Below are 24737 nucleotides of genomic sequence, written 5' to 3'. Positions count from 1 at the left end.
TTTTACAAACAAATGAAAGTCGTTTACAGTCAAGCCATTGCCAAACGAGTTCACACATATAAAACTCATGAGTGGAAGGGATTTCTATATATGCAGTGTGAACATGAAAAATGGTTACAGATGGAAACACCTGTAAGCCTGTAAGAGGATGGATTCAGGAGATCAAGTGATATTTTGATCTCGAAAATCCATCTTACCAGGTTTCAAGCTATGCACTTGTGGCCATATTACATTGACAGGACCAATCAGCATCCTATGAGGAACTAGTTGCAGCTACTGGCGTGGTGGGAAAAGATGTTTTCACTCTTCTCTCGAGTTTGATTTACCAACTGGCTCTGCTGGCAGCGCTCTCCTCCTGTTGATCTGACTGGTTGAAGTAAGCCCGTAATAGATGGTGATAGACAGATGGTTTGTCCAATCACCTGCCAAGTTTTTTTTTTTAAAGTGCCTGCCCTTTTCTTGACAATTTCCACAAAGTCTTCCCAGATGGTTCTGTGTAACAAACCATCTGGCTTGTCAGGTGGGTAGTCAAAAGAAGAAGTGAAAAAAATGAGAAGGTGAGTAAAAAATTACACGAGATCATAACTTTCAAGATATTTTTTAATTTTGCAATTAAAAAATCCTAGTCATTGATGTGCAAACAGATTTGTAATAGTGCTGATATGCCAGATGTACCATACACTGTGTGGCCAAAAGTATCTGGATGTGATAGTTGAACATGTGATTCCAAAACCATGTTCATTAAAGTGCTGCTAAGACGGTCTCCACTCCTCTGGCTTCAGTTTTTCCACCAGATGTTGGCTGCAGGGATTTGCGCATATTTACACAGCAGCATTAGTGAGGTCCAACACTGATGTTTGGTGAGAAGGTCTGGATCACATTTGGCATTCCAGTTCATCCCAAAAGTGTTGGATGGAGTTGAGGTCAGGGCTTGAAGCAGACAAGTCAAGTTCTTCCACCTCAAACCGGGAAAACCATTTCTTTCTGGCTTTTTGAGCGGGGTATTAAGATGTGGAAACAGGATGATGTTGAATTGACAATGTTGTAGCATGAAGATTGAAGCCTGTCCACATACTTTTGGCCATACGTTCTATATAATAATGTGCCACATTGGGCTAATGTGCTAGCCAATAACCTCACCTTGTGCTTCAACTCCATGAGACTCATGAGACCAAGGGAATGATCCAAAACAACTCACGTCTTACAGAACATTAACACAAAACAACCACCACCAACAAGTCTCTGTCTGTCTGTCTGCAGGCACTATGATCACATCTCCTGTCTGCCAGCAAAAGTCCATCCATCATCTCGTCTGCTAGTCGGCGACTTTCTGAGCTCGTCTGCAGAAAGTCCAGTGATGTTCCACTGTGTTCTCATTGGCCCGTTCGCTCATGTGGTGAACACGCGTGTTGCGTATCGTAAAACCCTGGAACGAAAACAGACAGGGGTCATCTTACCACATGAATTAGCTACATGATTTACAGCACTGGTCCAAGCAGTTGAGTCTTCTCATTGGCCCTTGTTGACGAAATTAATCTGCGCCAAGTTATTATGTCACCAGTGTTTCTTTACACCAAACGTTTTTCTCTCACATCCTCACTGAGTGTTTACAGGGTTTTCACCAAAGGGCCTACAACTCATTTCTAAGTTATCCCGCACTGACAGAAATATCCTGCCGGTCTTGGCTACCGGTAACAATGAAATAAATCAACCAGATCATTCTGCTATCCGTCCAAATGAGGCCAAACGTTTCATTTGTCTACCCCCTTCTCATGAAGTTGGGGGGAAAAAAAATCAGACACACACTTAAAGGATCTGTAAAACAATTTGTCTCACTTTGTTGAATACAAAAATGCAAACAGGCATCTGTAGCACATGGCATTAGTTCATTACAATACAACTGAGAACATGACTGCCACAAATGATGATAAAGGCAATTAAGGATTTTAAAGAGAGGCCAATTAGTTTTTAATGCTTCAAAAAAAACTGGAGATCTTCAAAATCTACATCTGAGAAATTAATATTTTGCTTTTATAATCAAACTGTTCAGCCTGTGCTTAATTTAAATACAATTGTTGTACCAAAATACTTGGTTTATTTATTCACAGGGGCTGAATAAAGCCAAATTCTTTTCTGGATGTGGGGATCTGTATAGCGGAGTGTGCAGCCTGGTTTGGTCTATGATGTTCTCCTGGATAGAGCATAAACACTTCAGTGCACTCAGAGCTCACACACTATCTGCAGAGGACCATATCATGGTCTCACACAAACATAAACAGAGCTTAAAAGCCTCCTGAGGAAGCAATTACGGCTCTTTACACCTCTTCATTTTGAAAGAGAAACAGCCAATGGGAAAACTCCTACAGTCAACCACCCAATGATGTAACTTCATCACTCAGTGAGTAAGTCTGGGATGGACTAGATTTGCTGCGGTCCACTGAGCTTAAGTTGAAATATGTAGGTAAAAAGTAATTTACAATACAAGATGTTAAAGATTATATAAAAGCCACTCACAGCTTTGGAAATGAAATCGAGCAGGTGGACACGCAGGCTGACTTCCTGTTGGTGGTCACATGGTCCAAAGGTGAAGGACACCTGGTAGTCTCTGGTGTCCATCATGTGTTTGTTCCACTTTGTGAAACTGCTCGAGATGGACTCCAACACTGCATGGACCTAAAAAACAAGAGTGAGTCATGTGACCACTTCTTTAAAAAGTATTTATTAATCTTTTCTATGTTGTGTTATTTATTAACTACGGTTCTGTTTTAAAATACATTGCCATTTTTACACTATACTTGATTCTTGTTATACAGTACTTTTTAAATTATATATTTTTTTCTTTTTGTACCCAGTTCTCCCTTAACAATGAGATCTGAGTCCTCATAGAACTTGACTGATTCGATAAAAGCTAACAATCCTTATAATAAGCTGACAACGTAAAAGAAATGAACTGACTGCTGGAAAAAAACACTGATTAGATGTTAAAAACTATAAAAACTACTGATGATATTTTGAATGACGCCTGCCAGACTTGTTCCCACTGACCTTGGTGGTGATGGTGAGCTGTGTTATGATGACTGCCACAGGGTTAGAGTACTTTGACAGCTTCCTGGTGCTGGACAGCTCCACCACCTCCTCGTAGGTGTCCGTTGGGTAGGGCAGCAGGGGTTTGGGGTCTCCCAGGCACTGGATCAGGGGCTCAATCTGATAGAAGTCAGCCTCCTTCCTGAGCAGCTCAGTCTCCTTGAAGTCGCAAGGCAGCGTCAGCTCTGACGTCCGCAGGAAGTTGAGGATGTAGCTGACACAGCAGAAACAGAGACAGGATCAGTCCAGGCTGCTGAGCTGATGATTCAGTGAAACTCTGAGCTGTCAGTGTAAGTCAGAACAGGAGAGGAGAAAGCTGCTGTACAACTTGAGAGTGAGAAGAGTTTGTTTCAGTTTTTCTGACACTTGAGTTTTGTCTTTATTCTCAAAATTCGATTCACTTCCCTCTTAAGGGGCAAGGCTTAAGTTATGCTGTATTTTCACATTGTCAGCAAATCACGTGAAAAACAAACAAACAACAATGTGTTAGTCCGTCTCTCAATACTTTCTGACTTCCCTACTCTGTCTGTGGCACTCAGCTCCGAGCTCAGTGATTTCTACTGAAGATGTAAATCGTTAAAAGCAGCTCACAAATGCATAGTTTCATGTTTAAAAAAAGGGATCATTAATGTCCTAAAACAGCTGATCCAGCAGTTTAGCAAATGTTGGAGGAAAAAGTGCAGTTTTAGGGACAAGAGTGAGTATTTATGGCAGCAGGATGGTTTCTGCGGGGTTGAGTACAAAAAAACCCACAGTGTGTGTGTTCATTGTAACAAAGGTGCGTGTCAGTGCAACAGTGTGGCTCATTGATGTTTGTTTTTTTTTAGGTTTGGATAACAATAGAGCTCTGGCATTGAGTAATAAGCTATAACAGACTTTGATACACAGAAAACACTTGTTTGTAGAATCCATTCCTTGTTGGTTCGGGTCTTTAAATGGGATTTGTTGACAGAAAGAAAAATATAGGTCAGAGGAAGAAGACCAGAATCTTAATTTAACATTCAGATGGTCGTAAACCAAATGTATCCATGGCTGCTGCTGGTGGTGGTGTTACGGTATGGGGAATATTTTCTTGGCACACATTAAGCCCCTAAATACCAACTGAGCATTGCTGAAGTGCCACAGCCTAGCTGAGTATTGTTGCTGACCATGTGCATGCCTTTATGACCACAGTATACCCATCTTCTAATGGCTACCTCCAGCAGGATAATGCACCATGTCACATAACACAAATTATCTCAGGCCGGTTCCATAAACATGACAACAAACTCTGTGTACTCCAACAGCCACAACAGTCACCAGTCAACAAAATCTGCGGCAACTGTGTGATGCCATCATGTCAACAGGGAGAGGAAAATCCAAGGAATGTTTCCAGCTGCTTGTTGAATACATGGGGCCAAATATTCAGGCTGTTCTCGAGGCAAAGTCCTACCCAGTATTAGAAAAGTGTATTTAAGGATATAATATTTAAGAATTTCTTCCTTAAAATGTCTAAAAAAGACTAGACCTTTGTTATATATCTTGTTGAGTTGTGTACTTGCATTATGCGACATGTTTTGAACAGCAATCAGAGTCAGAGAAATCCACTCAAAATAACCGAAGATTTCATTTTGACACCTGTCGCTACAACATCCGGGAAAGACACAGAGAGTTAGGAAGGGAAGTTGACAATAAAGACTAAACTTACATGAATACATATTTTTAAGCTTTTATTTACCACCAGTGAAGCAAGACTGACTGCAGAATCATTAGTGTTAATTCGCCTTATATGGCAAATGTTTATTCACCCCAAACAGCCAGATTACTTTCCTGCATATTAGTCGGAAAGCTAAAGCAACAGCACACTGAGGGTGTGTGTGTCTGTTTGTTTGAATTCAGGTCCACCTCACACTAAACTCAGCACTCACCAGAGACCCTGGTTCCCTCTCTTCTTTTCCCCTCTCCTCTCTGTAACGGTACACTCAGAAAATATAGTACATTACCCCTCCAGCTCCAGTCAGCAGTCAACATTACAGAACATAAACACCCGACAATGGAGGTCGGCTTTGCAGATTGCTGCAGCAGTCCGGCTGATAAACAGGAGTGAAGATAATCAACTTTTGAATCCCCAAAAAATCAAAAGTAATCTCAGATTTATTTTCCAATCAGTAAATGGCTCTGGATCAGAGCAAAATCCGATGTGAGTCCAAGTGTTTATTCCTCCAGAAGGTCCAACTCTCTCCTCCAAATCTGGACGGCTCTGAGCAGCAGCTCTGCCAATGTCAGACTTTCATCATTCTAGCAGGTCTTTAACATGTAAAATGTGCATGTCAGTTAGCATGTTGACTTAAGTCAAAGGGTAAATGTTAAATAAACGTAAAGTTAACTGACCGCTCAAAGCACTTTACAACACTTGTGAGCTAACTATTAGAGATAATCCAGTTTACTGCTGGGTAAATGTGATCCGATCAGCTAGCAGCAGATTTTACTATTCGAAAATAACCGCATAGACGGACATTCACTCAACATCTATTGCATGTCTGTCCGTTCTGGAAGAGAGATCCCTCCACAGTTGGTCCTCATGTGGTTTCTTCCACTTTTTCTCCATTAAAAGTTTTTCTGTGATACTGGGTAATATGAATAAATCTGACTCAACACTCACCGAAACAGTGGCCCGTCGCGGTCAATGAAATAGTTTCCGTGTGCGTCCCTGACAGTGGGGAGTTCTCCTCTGAACATGGCTCCCAGCATGGAGTCTGGGTAGCGCTGGAGCGTGGACAGAGACGTGCTGTACACACAGCCGCCCACGTTCAGACTCACTGGCTCCCCCATCTGGACAGAGCAGAAACAGCAGTCAGAGACGTGTTGTGGACAACTCATTGACTTGCACTTTATTTTAGACAATGTTTAATACTTGAATTTGTTTTTCTTTCCAACCTTTCATTTTTCAGAAACAATGTACAAATGAATAAAACTGAACTAAAAAGAAAACAGTTAAGCCGGATGGTTGTGAAAAATAAAAACGTGATGTGTCACAGTTGTCCTGATGGATTGTGGTGCTGCTACACTCTCATTCATGCGCTCTCTATACATTCCACTCATGAGCGGTTAAGTCATGTGAGCCACCTAGTGGGCAAATTTGGTATTACCAGTCCAGGATGATGAGACAACTTTGGTTACTCTGTATCGCAAAAGTGACGATTCTCTCCGACCAATCTGTAATCTGCAGTGTTTTAACTCCACCTTTTAATATTGGCTTGCTAGGAACAACACCTGGGGTGGTACCACAAAAAGTACCAGGTACTATAAGCGAGTCATACCGTGTGGTGGAAATGAGGCATTTATGGCATAAAATTCAGTTTCAGCTATAATTGAACTCATCAAGTTACAGGAGGCCTGAGTTATCCACAGTGAAGATTTTGAATCGAATTTAATAAAATGCTGCGGAATCAAACCAGCAACCTTCCGATTACTGGACGACCCGCTCCACCTCCTGAGCTACAGTCACCCCACACACACACACACACACACACACACACACACACACACACACACACACACACACACACACACACAGCATGAAAGCATGTGCTATCATCATTCAAATGTCTAACATTGTTCATCGGACCAAAAAGCTGAGCTGCCAGACAGTCAAATTTCTGAAGCAAAGCAGAGAGAAAACCTCTGCATGCACCTGCATGCACCTACACGCATGCACGCACACACACACACGTGCGCGCACACACACACACACACACACACACACGCACACGCACCATGTGACCCAGGTCTCCATTCTCCATCTGCAGCCCTGGGCTGTCTGTGTTGTTTCTCTTCAGGTCAGACTGTTGAAGATCATTTCTGTGTTTCCACCAACACCTGCAACAAGAGGATGAACAGCTGGTGAGATGGTTGCCATGGAGATAAGCAGCCAGCTGATGCTGCATTGCCGTGGCCCAGACATCATCTGGCCGATTAGTCTCGCGTCCCTGATGTGTCCACACTCTGCCAGCCAGTGAAAACCGGAGGAGGAGCTGTGGACCTCATTTCTTGAATCTCAGAAATGAACTGATATTTAAAACACATGAATGACCCTCGCTGCGGCTGATTAATGAAACTCACACAGCATTTTAAGAAGCTATGATTAAATCATCAGTAATCAGACTCCGCTGTGGTTAAAAGGTTGTGTGCCTGTCAATTTCAATTCAAATGTTATTTTTAAACCAGCGTGCTGTAAATTGAGACAAAGACCATTCTCAATTAACTGACTGATTAAAAAAGGAATAACACAGATGCAGCAGAAGTCTTTTTCAGCCACACATTCTCCTGCCTTGTCAAAGCCTGGCACCTTCGCTACCCACAATGCAACTTGCCCACTGACAGTTTGCTTATAGATTTGCGTGTGCTATGCTAGAAGTGACTGATCGCCTGGAGTTGCAGGCCTAAAGCAGAGATAAGGAGAGGTTGCACATCTTTCTAACTCAACACCCTCATTTTTCTTTTTTTCAAATTTCAAACTTGTGCTCTTAAGCCCCAGATGATGTTGCCTCAAGTGACCTCACTGGAGACAATCCATCAGACTTTTCACAGCTCCCTCTGGAGCCAAAAAGTGTTAGACAACATTTTCACATATACTGTAGTCCTCACCAATGCCTGTTATCAGACTTTGATGTGTAAAACCCCCTTAAAAAACTCTCAAGAGAATAATAAATCTAGTTGCCTCTTGTTAGCTGTTTTCTTTATCTTGGAAGCTGCTATGATCATTATTCTTTACATTAACAACCCACAGAGAAATAAATTACCACACTACTCTGCTCTCTCAGCTCTACTGAGCTTCATAGCCTCTTTCATCTCTTTGTTTAGGTTTTCTGGCCCGCAACTTTACTGTTTTGAGTCATGCTCACTGATCTCATCAAAGGTGTTTCCAGCAGCAGGCAGCTCTTTTCATCAAATGAGCTCTGATGAACCTGCTGTGCACTTCCTGCACAGCACCAAACTGCAGACAGACATGTAAAAACAATAGTAGAGAATCACAATGGATTTAAAGGTATACTATGCAGGACATTCCTGATAACAACAGCGCATAAACGTACACAATCAATCTCAATGATTACGCATGATTCACTTCAAGTGTGTGGCGTGTTTGTATCTGCAGACCCCCTATCCTCTGCCTGTAATTTCTTAGTATTTTGCTGTCTTTTATTTAGGACGTTTGGGGGCATCAACCATTGGGCAGTGATGTGTAGCTCCCAGGCAATAACAGCACAAGATTGGGACCAGGGTGGTGAATTTGATTAACCCTCAAGCCACAGTGGCAGGTTAGCAATTTGGACAGGAGGATTTTCAGACAGAGAGCACTGAATTGAGTTACACAACTGACCTGTTGGGGCAGCAATACGCCTGTGCTGCCGCTAGTCTGTACCAAATGCCATTATCAGTAGAAGATCAAGTAGTAGAAGAAGGCCGAAGAGCGCGGAAAGAGCTGACAGTGGCGAGTTACGTGACTGGCTAGTTTTTGATGAGAGCAGCCAGTCTCAGTATGTCTACTCATAGTGAGTCAAGGAGCTGCCGTGGAGGGAAGTGAGCAAGAAAGTCAGACAACCTTGTAAGTTTTGGAAATATGTCTCAGCACAGCATAGCATACCTGATCGTTACAAACTCCATTCAGGGAGCAAGCATTTTGAAAGTTGTTTGCTTGTCCTCTAGCTGACAGACCCGACAAAGCATGAATTCAGCCTTTTTTTTTTTTACAAGGCAGCATTATGAGGTCGTTATTTTCGGTGTCCTTTTGATACATTTATTGCAGTCAGATCACAGCGAAATTGCTTCGTTTTAGGGTTCATACCAAACACATTAATTCAGTCTACGTCTACTTGCTTTTCACAACATACACAAAAAGATGATGCATTAGCTGACTGCTGAACTCTTGAGCCCCAAAGCTGTTTCTGTAATAACAGTCGGGGTGCAATCTGACGGATATACAAAGGCTGTATATTCACACTGTTGTGTCTGAGGACATTCCTTTCTGTCTGGTCTGGTTTGCTGTAGGTGTGCAGGTGTGGCCTACCACCTGCTCTACAGGTTTAAAATCCCCTCCTCCACCAAGCAACATCCCCTATCCCTCTGTTTCCTCTTTGTTTTCTTTAAAATTATTGAAAAAAGTTTCCAATTTCTTTTCTCTCTTTATGTTGTTTCTCTTGAGCCAGGGTCGTTAACAACATGTACCTGAGCTATTATGCTAGCATGAGAAATTCAGCATAATGGATGCGAGCAGAATATTAACTCATCCACGCGAGAGCTGATGTGATTATTTGATTAGTTGTTAGACAGAATTATTTTTTTTTCTTCCCATTTTTTAATATCATTTTACAGGCTTAAGACTTAAATAAAAAAAACAAACATTTGACATCATCTGATAAAACATTAAATTAACAGATAGTGAAAATATTTGCAGCCCTAATCAGTAACAGAGCAGAAAAAGTTGATCAACTAATCGATTAGTTGATTGACTATCTTAATTTAAAGACTTACGCTACTCAAAATGAGTTAGGAATATTGTGATATTTTAGTGTTTCACTTGATTGTTTATTCTGTGAGATATCAGAATTTTTATTTGGTGTTTTGTGAATATTTTTGGTCCCCAAAAATAATATGACACATTTCATTTTATCATACATGCACCCGTATCCCTCACTAATTGTATGTAGTGTAATCTTTGGCTTTAAATTGTGATATTGTTCATGATTTTAACTATTTAATTTCAATGTCTCCATGTTCAGACAGTGAAACATGTGCACCACTTTCCAGGACAACAACACGCACTGAGGCACCAGCTTGTTACACAGTACCACAGCAGTACAACACAAACCCTGAGAGGCACGATATTATGTCAGCTGTTGTTGTTTGGTGGTGCTGAACTGGACTGCGTCATACTGTTAAAAACAATCCTAGTTTTTCCAGATAATCTCTGAACATGAAAGTGATGCTAACCTGTTGTGTGCGATGGTTAGTAAACACTTGCTGTCTCCCTGAATGAAGCTAATCACTGCGGCTAACAGCTAGTTAGCATAAAGTGTACGTGATGCAGAAAAAGACGTCACAACGTCAATTTCACAGATTTAATAAAAAAATTTCTTTAAAAAAAAGTCTGTTTGGTCTTACCTATAACATCCCCATCGCTGCTGACTGCTGCTTTAACGCCACACACAGCTGGAGGAGGAAGCCTCTAGCTAACGCGTCTGTTTACCTCCATCAGCTGCACCGTCACTACCACTGGCAGCAGACTTCCGGTCAGACCTGTCAAAATAAGACCTCATGAAATAAAAGAAGTTACTATGAACATGAGAATAAAACAATGAAATGTGTTATAGGGTAAATACTTAAAGAAAGCCATTCTAGTCAATATCAAATTAATAAATAAGTGTATGGAATACATATATATATAAGTAAATAAGTGGGTAGGAACTTTTTCAAAGAAGACTATTAGTATTTTCAGGGCACTTTTATTTCACCATGACACATTAATTTACACAATGATACATTTATTTATTTCAGGGGGACTTCTATATCAGAAGAAATGTGTCATTGTGAAATTAAAGTCCCATGAAATAAATAAAAGTGTCCTTTGAAATGTATTTTTATATCTATTGCCCAATATATTCATTTCGGGAATTATTTATTTAATATGGACTAAAATGGCTTTCCATACATACTGAGCTGTAGAAATGATTGAGAAAATACTGAGATCATAAGTATCGCTTATTTTCATTATTGAGTTGTCTACCGATTACTTTATGGATTAATTAATAATTTTAGGATTTGGTCACTAAGAAATATCCATCACAGAGGCCAAGTCATCACATTAGAAAATCTGAAAAATGGCGAATTTTTGGCAACTGTTTTTTTTAAAGATTTCAAAATTAATCAATCATCAAAAGTGTTTCAGATTTATCCGAGATTCAGTTTCGTCCTCTGTCCTCTGAGCGTGTAGCTGGACGGACATGCAGTGTCGCCCTCCCGCCACCTGGGGGCGCCAGCGGCGGTCTGCCCGCTAACAGCAACACGGAAACTATCTTGTTTATCAGTGGCTACATCCGGTTGGTCACAGCTGTACTGTTTTCTATCTGCTCTGCAGTTACATCTGCCCGCTGTTCCCTCTTCGCAGCGTTGTAGATCGGGCAGACTTTGCCGCACACGTCGCTCAAAGCGCCCGGGAGAGTTTTACACTGAAACATCTGCCTGGAAGTCTCTGATTTTCTGGCGGGCTTCAGTGTTAGCTAGCACTGTTAGCTAGCACTGTTAGCCTGCTGCTGCTCCGTGGACGGCGACGACCCCCGACAGAGTTTTTCTTTCTGCGTATTTCGATTGGTGACTAAAACCGGAGCCCCTCCGTTTTACTATGGCGAGTGAAAACACCGAGACAAACGCGGGGAACGACGAGGAAACCGGCCCCCCGTCTGAGACAAACGAGCACGACTATGCCCACTCCGCGGCTAATAACACCTTCGCCTCCACGGATGCGTCCTCCTTCTCTGGTACGCCGGCGGCTGACGGCGGAGTCCCCGCACAGGGAAGCTTTACTGCGGCTGCTGGAGCCGAGCAGAGCGGGTCAGCTCAGCCCACCATATCCGTAGAGCTTCCCGAACCGGCCGTGGGCGCGGAGGTGGACTGTCCTGGTGGAAACGATGTGGAGGCATCCTCTCTGCCGCAGACCCCTGCAGCCTCTGACCTCGCCGATGCCGCCGCCTCCTCCCCCGGCGTGTCCCGGAGCGGCCGCCGGCGGTCCATGCGGCCGGAGGACCGACACTGCTCCTGCTGCAAGTCCGAGTTCGAGCGTCAGGGCCGCAGCTTCAACCGCAGGGCGGTGTTCACCTTCACCACCCCAGAGACTGTGCAGTGGGCCTTCCCGGGGGCCACCGTGAACGAAAAGTCCTTCCTGTGCGAGATCTGCGCGCAGGTCATCAGGAGCAAGTGCAAGTGCAAGCGCAAACAGAGTGGGAAGAGAGTCATGTGGCTGAAACCGCCTGCGTTAAAACCGGTGTGTGTCTCTCTCTGTGTGTGTGTGACTCATGATATCGCGATATACCGGTAACAGTGGTATCGCAATTCAGGCGATTCTCACATATAGTCCCAATACTGTCTCTCTACTGTATTGTTAGTATAGTCAAGTACAGAGTTTTAAGTATCGGTTTGTTTTTTTGTGAAAGATAAGCAGCGCTGTAAAAAAGTACACAAAAGTCAGACTTGGAAGAAAAAAAATCACTTCAGTAGACGTGACAGTCACTTATATGAATAGTACTCGAGTAAAAGTATTAAAATATCTGATAAAAATATACTTTGGTATCAAATATACAAGTAAAAGTAGATTATACCTCTACGACTGATTATCAGCCTGGCCAGTTACTGGATGGATCAGATATTCAGCATATTTCTGATTAAGGATGCACATTTTAAGCAATTTCTTCAATTGATAGTCGGCTGCCTTTAACAATCAATTATCAGTTGACCATTAAAAACATGAAATATGTTGGACGTTTTTCCATCAGAGTAGGCTACGTTAGGATTCAAAAGAATAGATAAAGTCATCATTAAGTTACTTGAATGATATACTAATTGACACAAAATAATGACTTTATTTTTAAGTGAAAGTGTAAAATAGAAGAAAATGGAAAAAGTACCTCAAAATTGTGTTTATGTACAGCACCTGAGTAAAGAAAGTTCCTGGAAAAACTCAGGCTTTTATTAACACTTGAACACATGTTGATTGTAATTCAAAGACTCCTCGGTTCATCACGATATAAAGATATTTTCTTCGAATTTATAACAAGTTTCCCTCTTTGCAACTACTTTTCTAAAAAATCCACACAAAGCTATGTTTATGTTCTGTCCAAAATTGCTTATGATTTACTATTTAGTATGCATTTTGTAATGTTGCCTCCGAATATCTATCGACAATCATTAGAGTAAGTGTTTAACATTCAGTCTCTGTCCTATAAATTATAATATTGGTCCAGCCGACTCAAGATGTCCCAAAAGTAGTGTACAGTCGATGGTGACAGAAAGCTTCTAGTCTGCAAACTGCCGGCAGATGAAAAGGAAAGAGTGGTGTCCAAAAAAGTTCCTTTGCTTTTAACAATAATCCTCTACATAGATGATTTTGGACACAGCCGTAAAGTGTAATATAACATGGCATTGTGATCTGTAGTGATCATGCTTCATTCACTTGTCATGTTTAAATATGATTTCTGTGTTTTTTTGTTGTTTTTTTTGGTGTTGCTGAGTGCAGTCAGAGATTAGAGACAAAAAGAAGAAAGGTCGCAGGATGGGGAAGAAGAGCAAAGCGGCGGAGCTGGTGAGCAAGTCCTGCTACAAGGCCGCTTTCAAAATGCTCTGGTCTGCCAAAGGTGCCCGGAAGCCCATGATGGATTTCTGGGTCAAACAGTTGAAAGAAGAGGTGAGAACAGAAGATCCTTGTGGTGGCTTTAAGTTTTCAGAAGTAGTATTTTTTTTTTCATTAAGTAATCATGGCTTCGTTTGCGTCCTGGTGCTGGTGTAGATGAAGATGCTGACGCGACAGACGGACAGTCCCTTCCATCAGAAGGTGTCGAGCAGGAGGCCGCTGTCGTCGTTCCCCTGGCGGCGCTGTCTGAACTGGTTCCAAGACAAAGCTCCACTCGTCACCACCTGCCTCACCTCGCTGTTCCCAGACATCAGCCACCTCTCTAAGAGCAGCCAGTAAGTCTGAGCCAGGTTAGACTGGTGCTTGGTTCACACAGTCCAGAGTCCAAATTACTTACTAAGAACTCATCATGGGTGGTGGTTGAATCTATGTTCTGTTTGTGTGGCAGCCAGATGTCAGAGGAGCAGGCCCAGACGCTGCTGGAGCGCCGTGTTGTGGTGGCACTCTCCATCCCGCTCTTCACCAGGAACATCTGGAAGAACAACTACCTGCAGGCCGCTCTGGGGGCAGAGCTACGCCTGCAGGGCTGCTCCGGCTCCGCTCTCGACGCCCTCAACACCATGGGACTGTGTCAGAACAAGGACACCGTCAGGTTACTGCTGCAAAGGCTCCGAAACGGCAAGAAGAACGTGAGTATTATAATTAGCTGTGCTGGGAGTGCTGGCCCAGAACTAACTTGGTACTCAAACAAACTTAAGTCAAGTTCACAATCGTACAATCGACAATATCAGGTTAGTTTAAGAAGCATACAATTTGTTCTCAATAAAGGGGTTGACAGATTTCGGAGTCCTTCGTGTGTTGAAGTCAGTAAACATGAGCTTTGTTCAGATTGCCATCCAATATTGGTTTTTTGGTATTCCCAGATGGATTTTAGGAAGTCTGCACAGAAAAAAAATGCATGAAATGCAATTTTTGCAAATCGTTGGTGGTTTGATATGTAATTAACAATTAACAAATTTTGCTGACATGGGTATTTTTCTTGCATAAGGCCAATTATGTGCCGTTATTTAAGCTAACATCCATCAGGACTGTCTCCTTACCAAGGATATGTTTTGAACTCCCGTTGGTGTGTTTTGAGGCCTCTGAGGTGAGGTGTTTGTCCTTGGGTGCGTTTTGATGTGTTTCACAGCTGCGCCTGTGGGAGTGAGTTTTGCTGTGTTCTTATCAGGACCTCTTGGATGGCGTCGATCCAAATACTCATTGGCGCTCTGCAGCTGTGGCCTTGAGCCTTATCTGAACTCCTCTCTGACTGCATTTTGGTTGCTTCTTTTAATCTTTGGTTACATTTCACACTCACAGGTTTTACAATACAGTGTTTCAACTGATAGGTGCTCATTCAATCAACTGATGTGGAATAACATACATTTTTAACCATCTATCATGATTTCTTCACACTGACAAAAGCTCTTAAAAAAACATCAATGAGCCACACCATGAACACAGACACTGTAGTTTATGTTGCCTCGGTCAGACGCACACAGTCCTGCTGCCCCAAATACTCACCTGAGCAGCAAATGTGGATTAATCTACCACTGAAAGTAGTCACCAACAAATTCACTATTTCCTTCGGTTTGAGAAACGTTTGCTTAAAATGACATTGAGCAGCTGTTTAAGGAAACTACTGAGCCTTCACTAAATGTTTTAAGATTTAAGAACCACTGGGCCTGAGGCGGAGTGCAAAAGTCCGAAAGTATTGAGAGATTAACTCATTGTTGGTTTTTGTCATGTATAGAGGATAAACTGCTTAAATTAAGCTCAAAACATGACGTATCTATGGGACAAACTTCAGTGTCCACTGTATTTTAGATCAGTATCAATCAAACATCAAACAAATGTTTTTTTAAACCTGAGAAGCAAGTTCGTCTCTTAATTTTTTGTCAACCCCAGATCATTTAATTTGAAACAGCCAATGTTAAGTTTCTTAACTTTGTGCTCTTTTCTTTTCAGGCCACACAAAACGGACAACAGAGGATGAAGATAAAACAAGAGCAGATGAAAAGAGAACACATGACAGACATGGATGATGAGGAAGAGGAGGACGAGGAAGATGAGAATGAAGAAGAAGCAGAAGAGGAGGTAGACTTGGAAATGGAGGAGGAGGAGGATGAGGAGGAGGACGAGGAGGAGGAGGATGATGATGATGATGAAGAAGAGGAAGAAGAAGAAGGGGAGGAATTGGAGATGGCAGCAGAGGAGGAACAAGAGGAAGAAATAGTGGACGGAGTGCAACAAGAGGAGGTAGAGGAGGTTCAAGCAGCAGAGGAAAAGAAGAGGAGGAGGAAGAAGGCGAAGAAGCAGAGGAAGGAGGAGAAAAGGAAGGAGAGAGGAAAGCGAAAGGTGAAGGAGACTGAGGAGGAAGAGGAGGAGGAGGGTGATGAAGGGTCGGAGGAGAAGAAGAGGAGGGTGGTGGTGGTGAGACTCGGCCTGCTGAAGGGACACTCAGAAGTCGGACGATCCGACCTCTCAGCTCCTTAAGACTCTGTAGACTCCGCCCAAGAACTAAACAGGCCCCGCCTCCAACCAGAGAGCAGGCAAGAGGTCCCGCCCTCTTCTCTGGGAGGTGTTGGAAGGCATTCTGGGAATTGTAGGAGGTCAGTAACTGGGGAGGGAAACTAATAAGAGCTTTACCTTATTTTCATTTTTGTGACATTTAAAAATAAGCCAGAAGTGAGAAACTGCTCCACTGAAACTGAGACTAACATTTACATGTTATTATCTGCGTCACTTTTACCCCTGATGGTCGTTTAACAACCAACCAACAAACCTTTTGTTCCACTTTCACAATTTGATGGAACATTGGTAACATTTTGTTTTACAGCTTTCACAACTCTCTGGTAATTCACTGGTAAAGGAACATGATATATCATTTTCAGATCTTTGAAATGCTTGAGGACAGAACTACGTAATTTGGTGCTAATTGTAGGGACATATGGAGTACCAGTCATAATCCAGAAATATAAGATCTGTTATGAGATTAAAGCCATAGTGTAGTGAAAAAACTGGCCAAGAAACAAATACACTGACTATAGCCAGACTTGAAATTAGGGCTGCAACCAAAAAGTTGATTTAACTGTCAATGAATCTGTTGTTTTCTCGATTATTTGTTTAGTTGTTTGGTCTGTAAACTGTCACACAAAGATGAAAAATGTTGCCCAAAGCTGGAGATGACTCCCTCAAACGTCTTGTTCTGTCCACACCCAGCGATCTTCAGTTTACTGTCAAAGAGGACGAAAGAAACCAGAAAATATTCACACTTAAGAGTCTGGATTAAGAGAGTTTTTCCTTTTTTTCCTTTTAAGAAATGTCTCAAACTGATTTGACGATTATCAAAATAGTTGGCGATTAATTAAATAGTTGACAACTAATTGATTCACGGATGCAGCTCTACTCGAACTACCCTATGCAATTCTTCATTTCTAACATTAAAACACAATATTGCATTAAAGATAACTCTCATCCCGCATGCTGCTGTCTGTACCACATATTGCATTGCTTACAATACATCACCCACGGAAGAGACTGTTAAGTGATTGTCTGATCAGTATAACCATCTAATTGGCTCCGTCACTCTCCATTTGTTCACGTAGCTTTGATCTGCTAGTCAGTGAGGTGAAATGAAGCTTGGATTCAGAAGTCAGCGGACATTAAAGGGCAATTTGTACAATTTGCCTTCATGATTGACCCACACAAAAAAAAATTGATGATGTTCTTTATTGGCTACTGGAGGCAATATTTAACTTGTCTTCTGCTGTATCATTTCCTGGTTTCCTTATTGAAAACTGGGCATTGACTATGTGTACTCTCTCAAAATATTTCCGTATAGTTAGAACCAAATTACCTGTTACTTATTTATGTTTTACAAACTTTGAATTTTGGCCTTCAGAAGGGAAAAACTAAACTCCACCTGGGGTGAACGGTATATAAAGGAAAGTAAGGTACAGATAAGTGTCCAGCAGCCAGAGCCTCATCTGTTCTTAATGTTTATCCAGCTGCTGGATGATGGTTATTATTAAAGTTATCAGGAGGTAAAAAGTGCTCATTTCTTAATCCTGTTAAGGGTTTAAACCTCGTTATTAAAAGTGACTGCAGCTCCTTCAGTTCAGAGTTTGGTTCCTCTGACATAAAGTTTATGAACTCACAGGAACAGAAAATGGTATTTTTTTCTTACGAACGCTGTAGATGTTGAGGATGTTTCTGTTCATCGACTGAAGCTGTTTGTTTGTTTTAAACGATGTGTGCGAGCAGAGTGGAAGGACCTGGAATTTACTGCATCTTTTTCTAAGTTTTATTTTCTTTGTTAATTGTTTGTCGGCCACAGTGAACCCAACAGAACAGAACCAAGGCTTCAGCGTGCTTGTGTGAAGCACCATTCAAACAGATTTTGACCAACAAGGTTAGTCTAAGGTGTCTGTATATGTTTGGTTTTCAGGCATTTACAGATTTTTAGGAGACAAATCTGCAATCTGGCATTGCTCTCTATTTTAGTAAAAGCACAGCACTGAACATGAGACGATGTGAAATTCATCTACAGATTTATACGCAGAGTAAAGTTTCAACATTTTCTGAGTTACGTTACTTTTCCAGGAAGTTAGAAATAATTTATAGATGCATAAAATCCATAAAACAAAATGTGTAAACTATCCTGTTCTGTGGTGTTCACTGAATAATTCGACACTTGGCTCAACTTTTCTCTCCTGGTCAGACTGTTGAAAGTTTCTGAACCGGGAGACGTGTAATATAGTTTGATTTGTAACGAGAGCTTGTTCTTTGAGTTCCTCAAAGCTTCTTCAGAAAATCAGACGGATGTGTTTTCTGACTGTTGGTCTGATGCAGATCATCAGATCTGTGTTAGTTCCTGTAAAGGTTTGCCAATAAAAATGTTTAAGGCTTCACCTCGTTTTGTCTCATCTGTCACTGACTCAGTTTTCGCTCCTGCTCCCCACTAAAACCAAGCATTATTTCCCAGGCAGGAATCATATCATTGGATAACTTCATTACTAAAAGTCACCAAGAGCTGTTGCTTGACAAAAGGCCCTCATCCACTGTGGTTCTGGCTCGTCTATTGACCACCGATTACCCTAATGTCAGGGTAATTATAGTAATGTAATAACCTAACCCCATTTGCGACCTCATTGACACAAATACCAGATTTTAACAGGGTCATCCTGATCAAAGATCATCTCGAGTAAACATCTCTGAAGCTGTCACTATGACCCACATCCACAAACCAACCAGCCAATCTGACAGAGAACTTAACCTGCTAAGGACACAAAGCAAAACAGGAAGGATACCGCAAGGACAGAATAAAACTGAAAGAATGAAGCATCACGAAGGACTGAAAGGTTTTTATTTCTGTAACAGAGTCATTTACAGCAACAAAAACATCCACAGAGCTGCTGCAGCTACAATAAATATTCCCGACCACACTCCACCTCCAGCACTCAGCTGGCCCATTCTTCTTCGCTGCTGCTTTTAGAGACGAACCAGAGTCAGTGTGAGGAATTACAGTAAGTGAATAGACTGACTATACAATATGTTTTGGTGGTTAGAAATATGTTGGAGTTAATGGACAACAAAACTACTGAGAAATTTAGTCTGCAAGTGTAAATTTGAGAGCACACGGGAACAGATCAGGACTCAAAGTACTTTTCTCAATACTTAGTTTGGGGAATAAAACATTTTGACCCATGTTTTCATTTGACAAAATTAAAAAGGTTTGGTATCAGTGTGAAATAAATATCCAAATAAAGTGTCGCGCTGAGCAATTTCTTGAAATTGCAATATGGTCAAGTGCAACATCCAAATCACTTTTTTGATAAAAGTAAACTGTCACAAAATACTGTTATAAGTGAAGCACTGGGCTACAGAGAAGCTCTGGGGTGAAGAAACAGGATTCTTTACACAACAAACCTGCACACTGATCCAACCCTGACATTGTTTTGAGCCCACTCAGCAGTTTTGTTGTTACCAAACATCCTTAGAAACACAGAAAAGCCTACAGGAAAGAGCAAGTTTTATTTTGAAGAGGAGGGGGTGGAAAGAGCAGCCAGAGTCGCACACAGAGTTCGGTCAAGTCTGTCTGCGAGTTGACCGAGCCCTGTGTGTCCACCGCTCTGGGTGCAGATAAACAGCTGTGCGCTTCTTTCACCAACATCTGGTTGGAAACATTAATCTGGAGCGTTTTTAAAGGACCCGTTTGGCTGTATTTACACATGGTTCAAATGTTTGCAATGTCTGTGTGAACAAGACAAAGAGGATTCCTGTGTGTTTGTGTGTCAGACATTGAGGGTCTTTTTGACAGAGAAGATGATGTCTTTGATCTGCGGCAGGCTGTTGTCCTCCAGGATTTTGGCGTACGGCATGGGGATGTCAACACCCGTCACCCTGGTGGCCGGGGCATCCAGGTAGTTGAAAGCGGGACCTGAAAACACACAGAGGAAGTTTACAGTTTTATTCAAGTGGCCCTAAATGTTCTCCAAACTCACTGCTGATATTTCACACCATCAAGGAGAGTTGGGAGCTGTATGTCATAACAAAATCTTAAAATCAAGACATTCCAGGTTAAGCCTTTCAGTCAGTCTACTAGCAGACCAGCCAACGAAAAAAATTGAAAGACTGGAGGGAATAAAATGACCAGCACAACTAGCGTGCCAGCTGTCTGGTATTTCCTTGACATTTGCTTTTTTAAAAAACAGTCTGCATTGATCTATAAATTAGTGAGAAGAAGACATGCAGCAAGAGAAACAGTAGGCACATTAATCAGGCTGACGGAGCAGCAATAATCAAGTCAGTTACCTTCCATGACCCTGGCACAGATCTCAGCTCCGACCCCAAACTGAGGCCAGCCGCCCTCCACCGTCACCAGGTGGTTGGTCTTCATCACGCTGGTCTCAATACAGTCGACATCCAGAGGACGGATGGTTCGCAGATTGATCACCTGACACAAAAGACACACAGGATGTAGTTAAAAGGCTGTTGGCGCAGGTCATCTGTGTCACACAACTACAGGTGTGTTCCTTCCTCTACCTCGCACTCGATTCCTTCCTTGGCGAGGACAGCGGCGGCATCCAGGCAGTGACTGACATACCGAGAGTGAGTGACCAAAGTGACATGACTCCCTGAAACACAGAAAGGAGAAGAAGTAGAGAGTAGTTCAGACACATACAGATTTCTGAAGTCCAGGTCACCTTTAGCTTAACATCCTCACAGACCTCACCTCACACTTCCCCAAAAGTATCATCACCATACTAAAAGTCTGATAACAAAAAAGGCTAATATTCAATTTTTTTATGCAAACCATCAAAATCTAAATATTTTCTATAAAACTATTACAGACTGCTGCACCTCTCCTGATCAATATAAACCGTATTATAAGCTGAATCTGTTTGCTGTTGTGTGAAGCTTCCTGTCGTCACAGTGAGGTCATCATGTTTGGTACCATCAAGTCTCACCTTGTCTCTCAACCTTGGCCTTGCCGATGGGAATGGTGAAATCTTTGGACTGTGACTCTTCTGACATCTCGAAGGGAACACCGTACATCAGCTCGTTCTCCAGGAACACCACTGCAACACACACACAAACACACACACACACACATTGAGGCAGATCTCATTTACATTTAGTCACTTCATGCATCCTCAGAAAGCTATCCAATGTTAAAACAGTGGAAACTTTCAAGACAGCTTGGGGGTTGTTTGAGATGCATTCTAAGCAGGATGCTGAAGATGTGTAAATGCATCAGTTTCTCCCAGATGGAAACTTTAAGCTAAAGTTACACTGAAATTAGCCAAAGCTCTTCTTGTTGCTTGAGACAGAAAGAATGACAACTGCTACAACTAGCAAACCACGAGCAAGCCATTGTCTCTGTCTTGTCAGCTGTAATGTGGTGTTTTACCTGGGTTGTCGTCTCTGATGGCTGATTTCAGGAGACCTTTGGCATCTTCTGCGTTCCAGGGACTCACAACCTTCAGACCTGGACAGTGACCATACCTGTAGAGACACATCACACCATTGATACCAGGAATGTCACACCAGCATCGCCTACTGTTACTTTAACTACTACTTCCAACATTAAAGGGTTGGGATCCTTTTTTTTGGGACATATTTTCACAGTTTTGTCTCCTTGATTGTTTAACTATTTCATGTTTCTTGACAAAACTCCAAAAATAAGTTGTGATAAAGCTACCATACAGGACACTGCACGCGGTATTCAGAGCTAAGTGAAAGTAATAACAGTATCAAGTGTAAGTGAACGCACCATGCAGCGAAGCACTGCGAGTGCTGTGCAGCAACGCCTGCTGACGCTCCGTTGGGTCCTCTGAAGACGATGGGCACCGACTGCAGACCGGCGGACATGTAGTAGGTCTTTGCTGCAGAGTTGATGACCTGGTCGATGGCTTGCATGGAGAAGTTAAAGGTCATGAACTCACAGATGGGTCTCAGGCCGGCCTGAGGGGGACAGCAGTTTGATATGAGAAATTAAAGTTGTCTTTTTTTAATAATGTATACTTGTTTTGTGTTACAACATAGGTATTTGGTTATTGAGCTGTAATAGAAATTCATCAAGTAGAGTTCTTCACAGGTCTATTCACTCCCAGTAACAGAGACCTAGTAACCGATGTTGTCATGTGGATAAAAAGAAACTCACCATGGCGGCTCCGACAGCGATTCCGGCAAAACCCATCTGTACCAGAGAGAGAGAGAGAGACGTTACCAGCTGAGAAAAGTTTCTCTGAAGGAGTGTTTGGATCACAAAGCCAACACAGTTTACAACAGAGAATGTGAAGAGCGTTTCACCTCTGTGATCGGAGTGTCGATGATGCGTTTGTCTCCATACTTCTTCCACAGACCCCTGCTCACCTACACACACACACACAGACAGGGTGTTATCAAGTAGTGCTTATCTTATCCTGACCACTTGCATTTCCCGCCTTGCTGGGCTTCTTTCTAGTGATCTTCTTTGTCTTATCAAAGGCTAGTTTGAATCTCAGCATGAGTTGACGTGCTGAAATAAGTCAAGCTGTCTTCTACTGAGCGTCTTCTCACCTTGTAGGCGCCGTCGTACTGGGCCACCTCCTCACCCAACAGGAACACACGCTCGTCCCTCTCCAGCTCCTCGTCCATCGCCTGGTTCAGGGCATCACGGACTGTCACCTGACAAAAAACAATAGCGCCACAGTCAGTACAGACCCGCTACTGCCACCCACAGTACAGAGGTCACCCTCATGTCTTTCACATGTGAAGACGTCAGATCGGTGAAGACTGTGTAACATATTTCTGTGGTTATTTCTGCTGCTGTTACCAGTTGTTTCAATCATATTCCCCCTAAACCCTGTTGGGCGTGGTGACAAGTTAACCTGTACTTTCACAGACATTTATGCATTCTGACTTAAAACAACAGACATCCCTGATTTCTCTACACAGCCATTGGATGACAGTCAGATATTAGGCAAGCATGTCAAAAGCATCTGAAAACTATAGCCAATCGCAATGTAGGACATAGGAAAAAGACACAACAATGCTGTGCAATGCCACATAAAATGGGACAACTGGTCACCCTGGGTCAAAACTAAATCTAGTGTACAAGTGTTCTCGGTTTCTCTGTTTCGTATGGTTTTAAACTGAATCATTGGTTGGATGAACACAAAACATTTAAAGAAATCACCTTGGAGGTGCACTTCTACCTTTTTCTGACATTTTGAAGATGATTACACAAGTGATTAGTTCACAGGTTGAATTTAAATATTCACCATCCTTTAGTCTTTAACTTTAATTTATTTGTTACATTTTTGTGACATTTTTTTTATGTGTAATGCAGAGAGAGCAATGTAAAACAGAGGCTAACAAAGCGGATTCTGATTCAACAGTATATTAAAATAGTTAAGACTCAGTGAACTAAACATTTCACTGCACTGATACCTTGTTTATCTCTTCATAGGACAATAAAGCCCTTGAATCATGTCAAAAGTTAAAAAAATAATAATAATGTGGCCATTTTTTGTTAGATTTTTACAGTCTGTGACCTAATATTGTCATCCACAGTGTCAATAAAAAACAACAAAGGAGCAAAATCCTCATTAATCTTACAAATACTAAAAAATTGAGGGACTAACCTTTAACATTACCGTGAGATGATTATCTATGATATTTAGCAGAGAAAATAATATACAAGAGGACAGCTAATCTTTCTCTTTTTGCTTTAATGTCTGCTGTTGCTACCAGTCAACAGTTTCACATGTAGTCTCAGTGGTTTTATCCAAATCTAAGCTAACAGTTAAATCAGGTTTGACATGATGTGACAGCCCACATCTCTGCTCGGTGACCGGACAGCAGCAGAAAACTCTTAAAAATGACTCGTTACCTACTCCGACAATGAATCCACTGACAATAACCACTGCCAACTGTGCTTTGTCATTTCACTCTTTAGTTGTAGCAGCTTACAAAAACAGATACAGCAAAAAAAACAGCTGGGATGGTTAGCTTTAGCTAAAGTTAGCCTGCTAGCTGCTAACACTGACCTGCACTGCGGCCGGAACACTCCTGTGAAATTCCCGCCGCCGCAGAGCCGACACGGCATTCTGTCGACACACAAAGACACGTTATAAAAGATATTAACCATCGACGAACACAAAATGATGATATAAAGGGCAATTTCTTCAATAATCCCCAACCTTTCCTGTGCGGAGAAAGCACCTCAGGGACGCAGCCATGTTGAACCTGTCCTCTGCCGGGGAGAGGGCGGGGACTCTAACGAGGTCGTAGGATTCCAACCAATCACAGCTGCATGACAGAACGTGTCATAGCACAGAGCCAATCACAGGCGTTCAGCTGAGACGGAGGCGGGGTCAACAGCCACAGGGTGAAAAAAAGGAAACAGCAGCCAAGGACACTGTCCTGAGCTGTCTGTGTGTGAGGAGGATCAAAGCTGCCACGAGGAAAAATACATGAAATGTGACAATGACAAGGGTAAAAATACTAATGAATGAATTACTGGAAAGTCAAGCTTTTTTCATATAGTGTCAAGATAAACATATGCCCTTAAGCCAGATGTGTAGCAGCTGCAGATGTGAAAAATCCAAGCTTAAAATGATGTTGCCTGCGCTGCCAACAGCAAGTGGTAGCTAAAGATTTCCCTGTTGGGAAAACTGATAGTGTAGCGTATTAGTACACATCTATTGATCTGTTTGACCAATGCAGCTGAAAATAGCACTGATGT

At 42.1% G+C, this 24737-nt stretch overlaps 3 protein-coding genes across 4 annotated transcripts; 1 reads left to right on the top strand and 2 right to left on the bottom strand.

Moving 5' to 3' along the window:
- Nucleotides 1-582: 582 nt before the first annotated feature.
- On the bottom strand, nucleotides 583-10359 carry kctd6a (potassium channel tetramerization domain containing 6a). 2 transcript variants are annotated; one of them, XM_073468121.1, is made up of 6 exons: nucleotides 10225-10359; nucleotides 6840-6942; nucleotides 5726-5895; nucleotides 3046-3298; nucleotides 2515-2673; nucleotides 583-1426 (listed from the first exon to the last, which is right to left on the bottom strand). In XM_073468121.1, exons 2-6 carry the CDS (start codon nucleotides 6864-6866, stop codon nucleotides 1316-1318), a joined length of 720 nt encoding a protein of 239 aa, XP_073324222.1. In that variant the 5' UTR covers nucleotides 6867-6942; nucleotides 10225-10359; the 3' UTR covers nucleotides 583-1315. The 2 variants fall into 2 exon arrangements, with proteins under 2 accessions (XP_073324222.1, XP_073324223.1); XM_073468122.1 differs by lacking the exon at nucleotides 6840-6942 and having other exon boundaries at nucleotides 1092-1426; nucleotides 10225-10307.
- Nucleotides 10360-11142: 783 nt separating this feature from the next.
- Nucleotides 11143-18414, top strand: LOC140998006 (uncharacterized). The gene is made up of 5 exons (XM_073468120.1): nucleotides 11143-12100; nucleotides 13349-13516; nucleotides 13619-13797; nucleotides 13911-14151; nucleotides 15470-18414. The coding sequence occupies exons 1-5, from the start codon at nucleotides 11462-11464 to the stop codon at nucleotides 15995-15997; spliced, it is 1755 nt and encodes a 584-aa protein (XP_073324221.1). The 5' UTR covers nucleotides 11143-11461; the 3' UTR covers nucleotides 15998-18414.
- Nucleotides 18415-18852: 438 nt separating this feature from the next.
- On the bottom strand, nucleotides 18853-24280 carry pdhb (pyruvate dehydrogenase E1 subunit beta). Its single transcript, XM_073468992.1, has 11 exons — nucleotides 24193-24280; nucleotides 24040-24099; nucleotides 22568-22675; nucleotides 22319-22381; nucleotides 22170-22205; nucleotides 21780-21970; nucleotides 21417-21511; nucleotides 20974-21084; nucleotides 20549-20640; nucleotides 20318-20459; nucleotides 18853-19943 (listed from the first exon to the last, which is right to left on the bottom strand). Exons 1-11 carry the CDS (start codon nucleotides 24229-24231, stop codon nucleotides 19798-19800), a joined length of 1083 nt encoding a protein of 360 aa, XP_073325093.1. The 5' UTR covers nucleotides 24232-24280; the 3' UTR covers nucleotides 18853-19797.
- Between the last annotated feature and the right edge of the window lie 457 nt (nucleotides 24281-24737).

This window comes from Pagrus major, chromosome 6, assembly GCF_040436345.1.
Source record: "Pagrus major chromosome 6, Pma_NU_1.0".
NCBI classification, from domain to species: Eukaryota; Metazoa; Chordata; class Actinopteri; order Spariformes; family Sparidae; genus Pagrus; species Pagrus major.
This window is presented reverse-complemented; position numbering and strand designations above follow the sequence as displayed.

Excerpts from the sequence above, each read along its gene's own strand:
- kctd6a (XM_073468121.1), bottom strand. The coding sequence starts at position 6,866 with ATGGAGAATGGAGACCTGGGTCACATG. Across the intron at positions 3,299-5,725 it reads CGCGACGGGCCACTGTTTCG|CTACATCCTCAACTTCCTGC; the intron begins GTGAGTGTTGAG and ends CTGCTGTGTCAG. Across the intron at positions 2,674-3,045 it reads AGCTCACCATCACCACCAAG|GTCCATGCAGTGTTGGAGTC; the intron begins GTCAGTGGGAAC and ends CTTGTTTTTTAG.
- pdhb (XM_073468992.1), bottom strand. The coding sequence starts at position 24,231 with ATGGCTGCGTCCCTGAGGTGCTTTCTCCGCACAGGAAAG. Across the intron at positions 22,382-22,567 it reads AGTACGACGGCGCCTACAAG|GTGAGCAGGGGTCTGTGGAA; the intron begins GTGAGAAGACGC and ends GTGTGTGTGTAG. Across the intron at positions 19,944-20,317 it reads CTGTGCCAGGGTCATGGAAG|GTCCCGCTTTCAACTACCTG; the intron begins GTAACTGACTTG and ends GTGTGTTTTCAG.
- LOC140998006 (XM_073468120.1), top strand. The coding sequence starts at position 11,462 with ATGGCGAGTGAAAACACCGAGACAAACGCGGGGAACGACGAGGAAACC. Across the intron at positions 12,101-13,348 it reads AACCGCCTGCGTTAAAACCG|TCAGAGATTAGAGACAAAAA; the intron begins GTGTGTGTCTCT and ends TGCTGAGTGCAG. Across the intron at positions 14,152-15,469 it reads TCCGAAACGGCAAGAAGAAC|GCCACACAAAACGGACAACA; the intron begins GTGAGTATTATA and ends TTTTCTTTTCAG.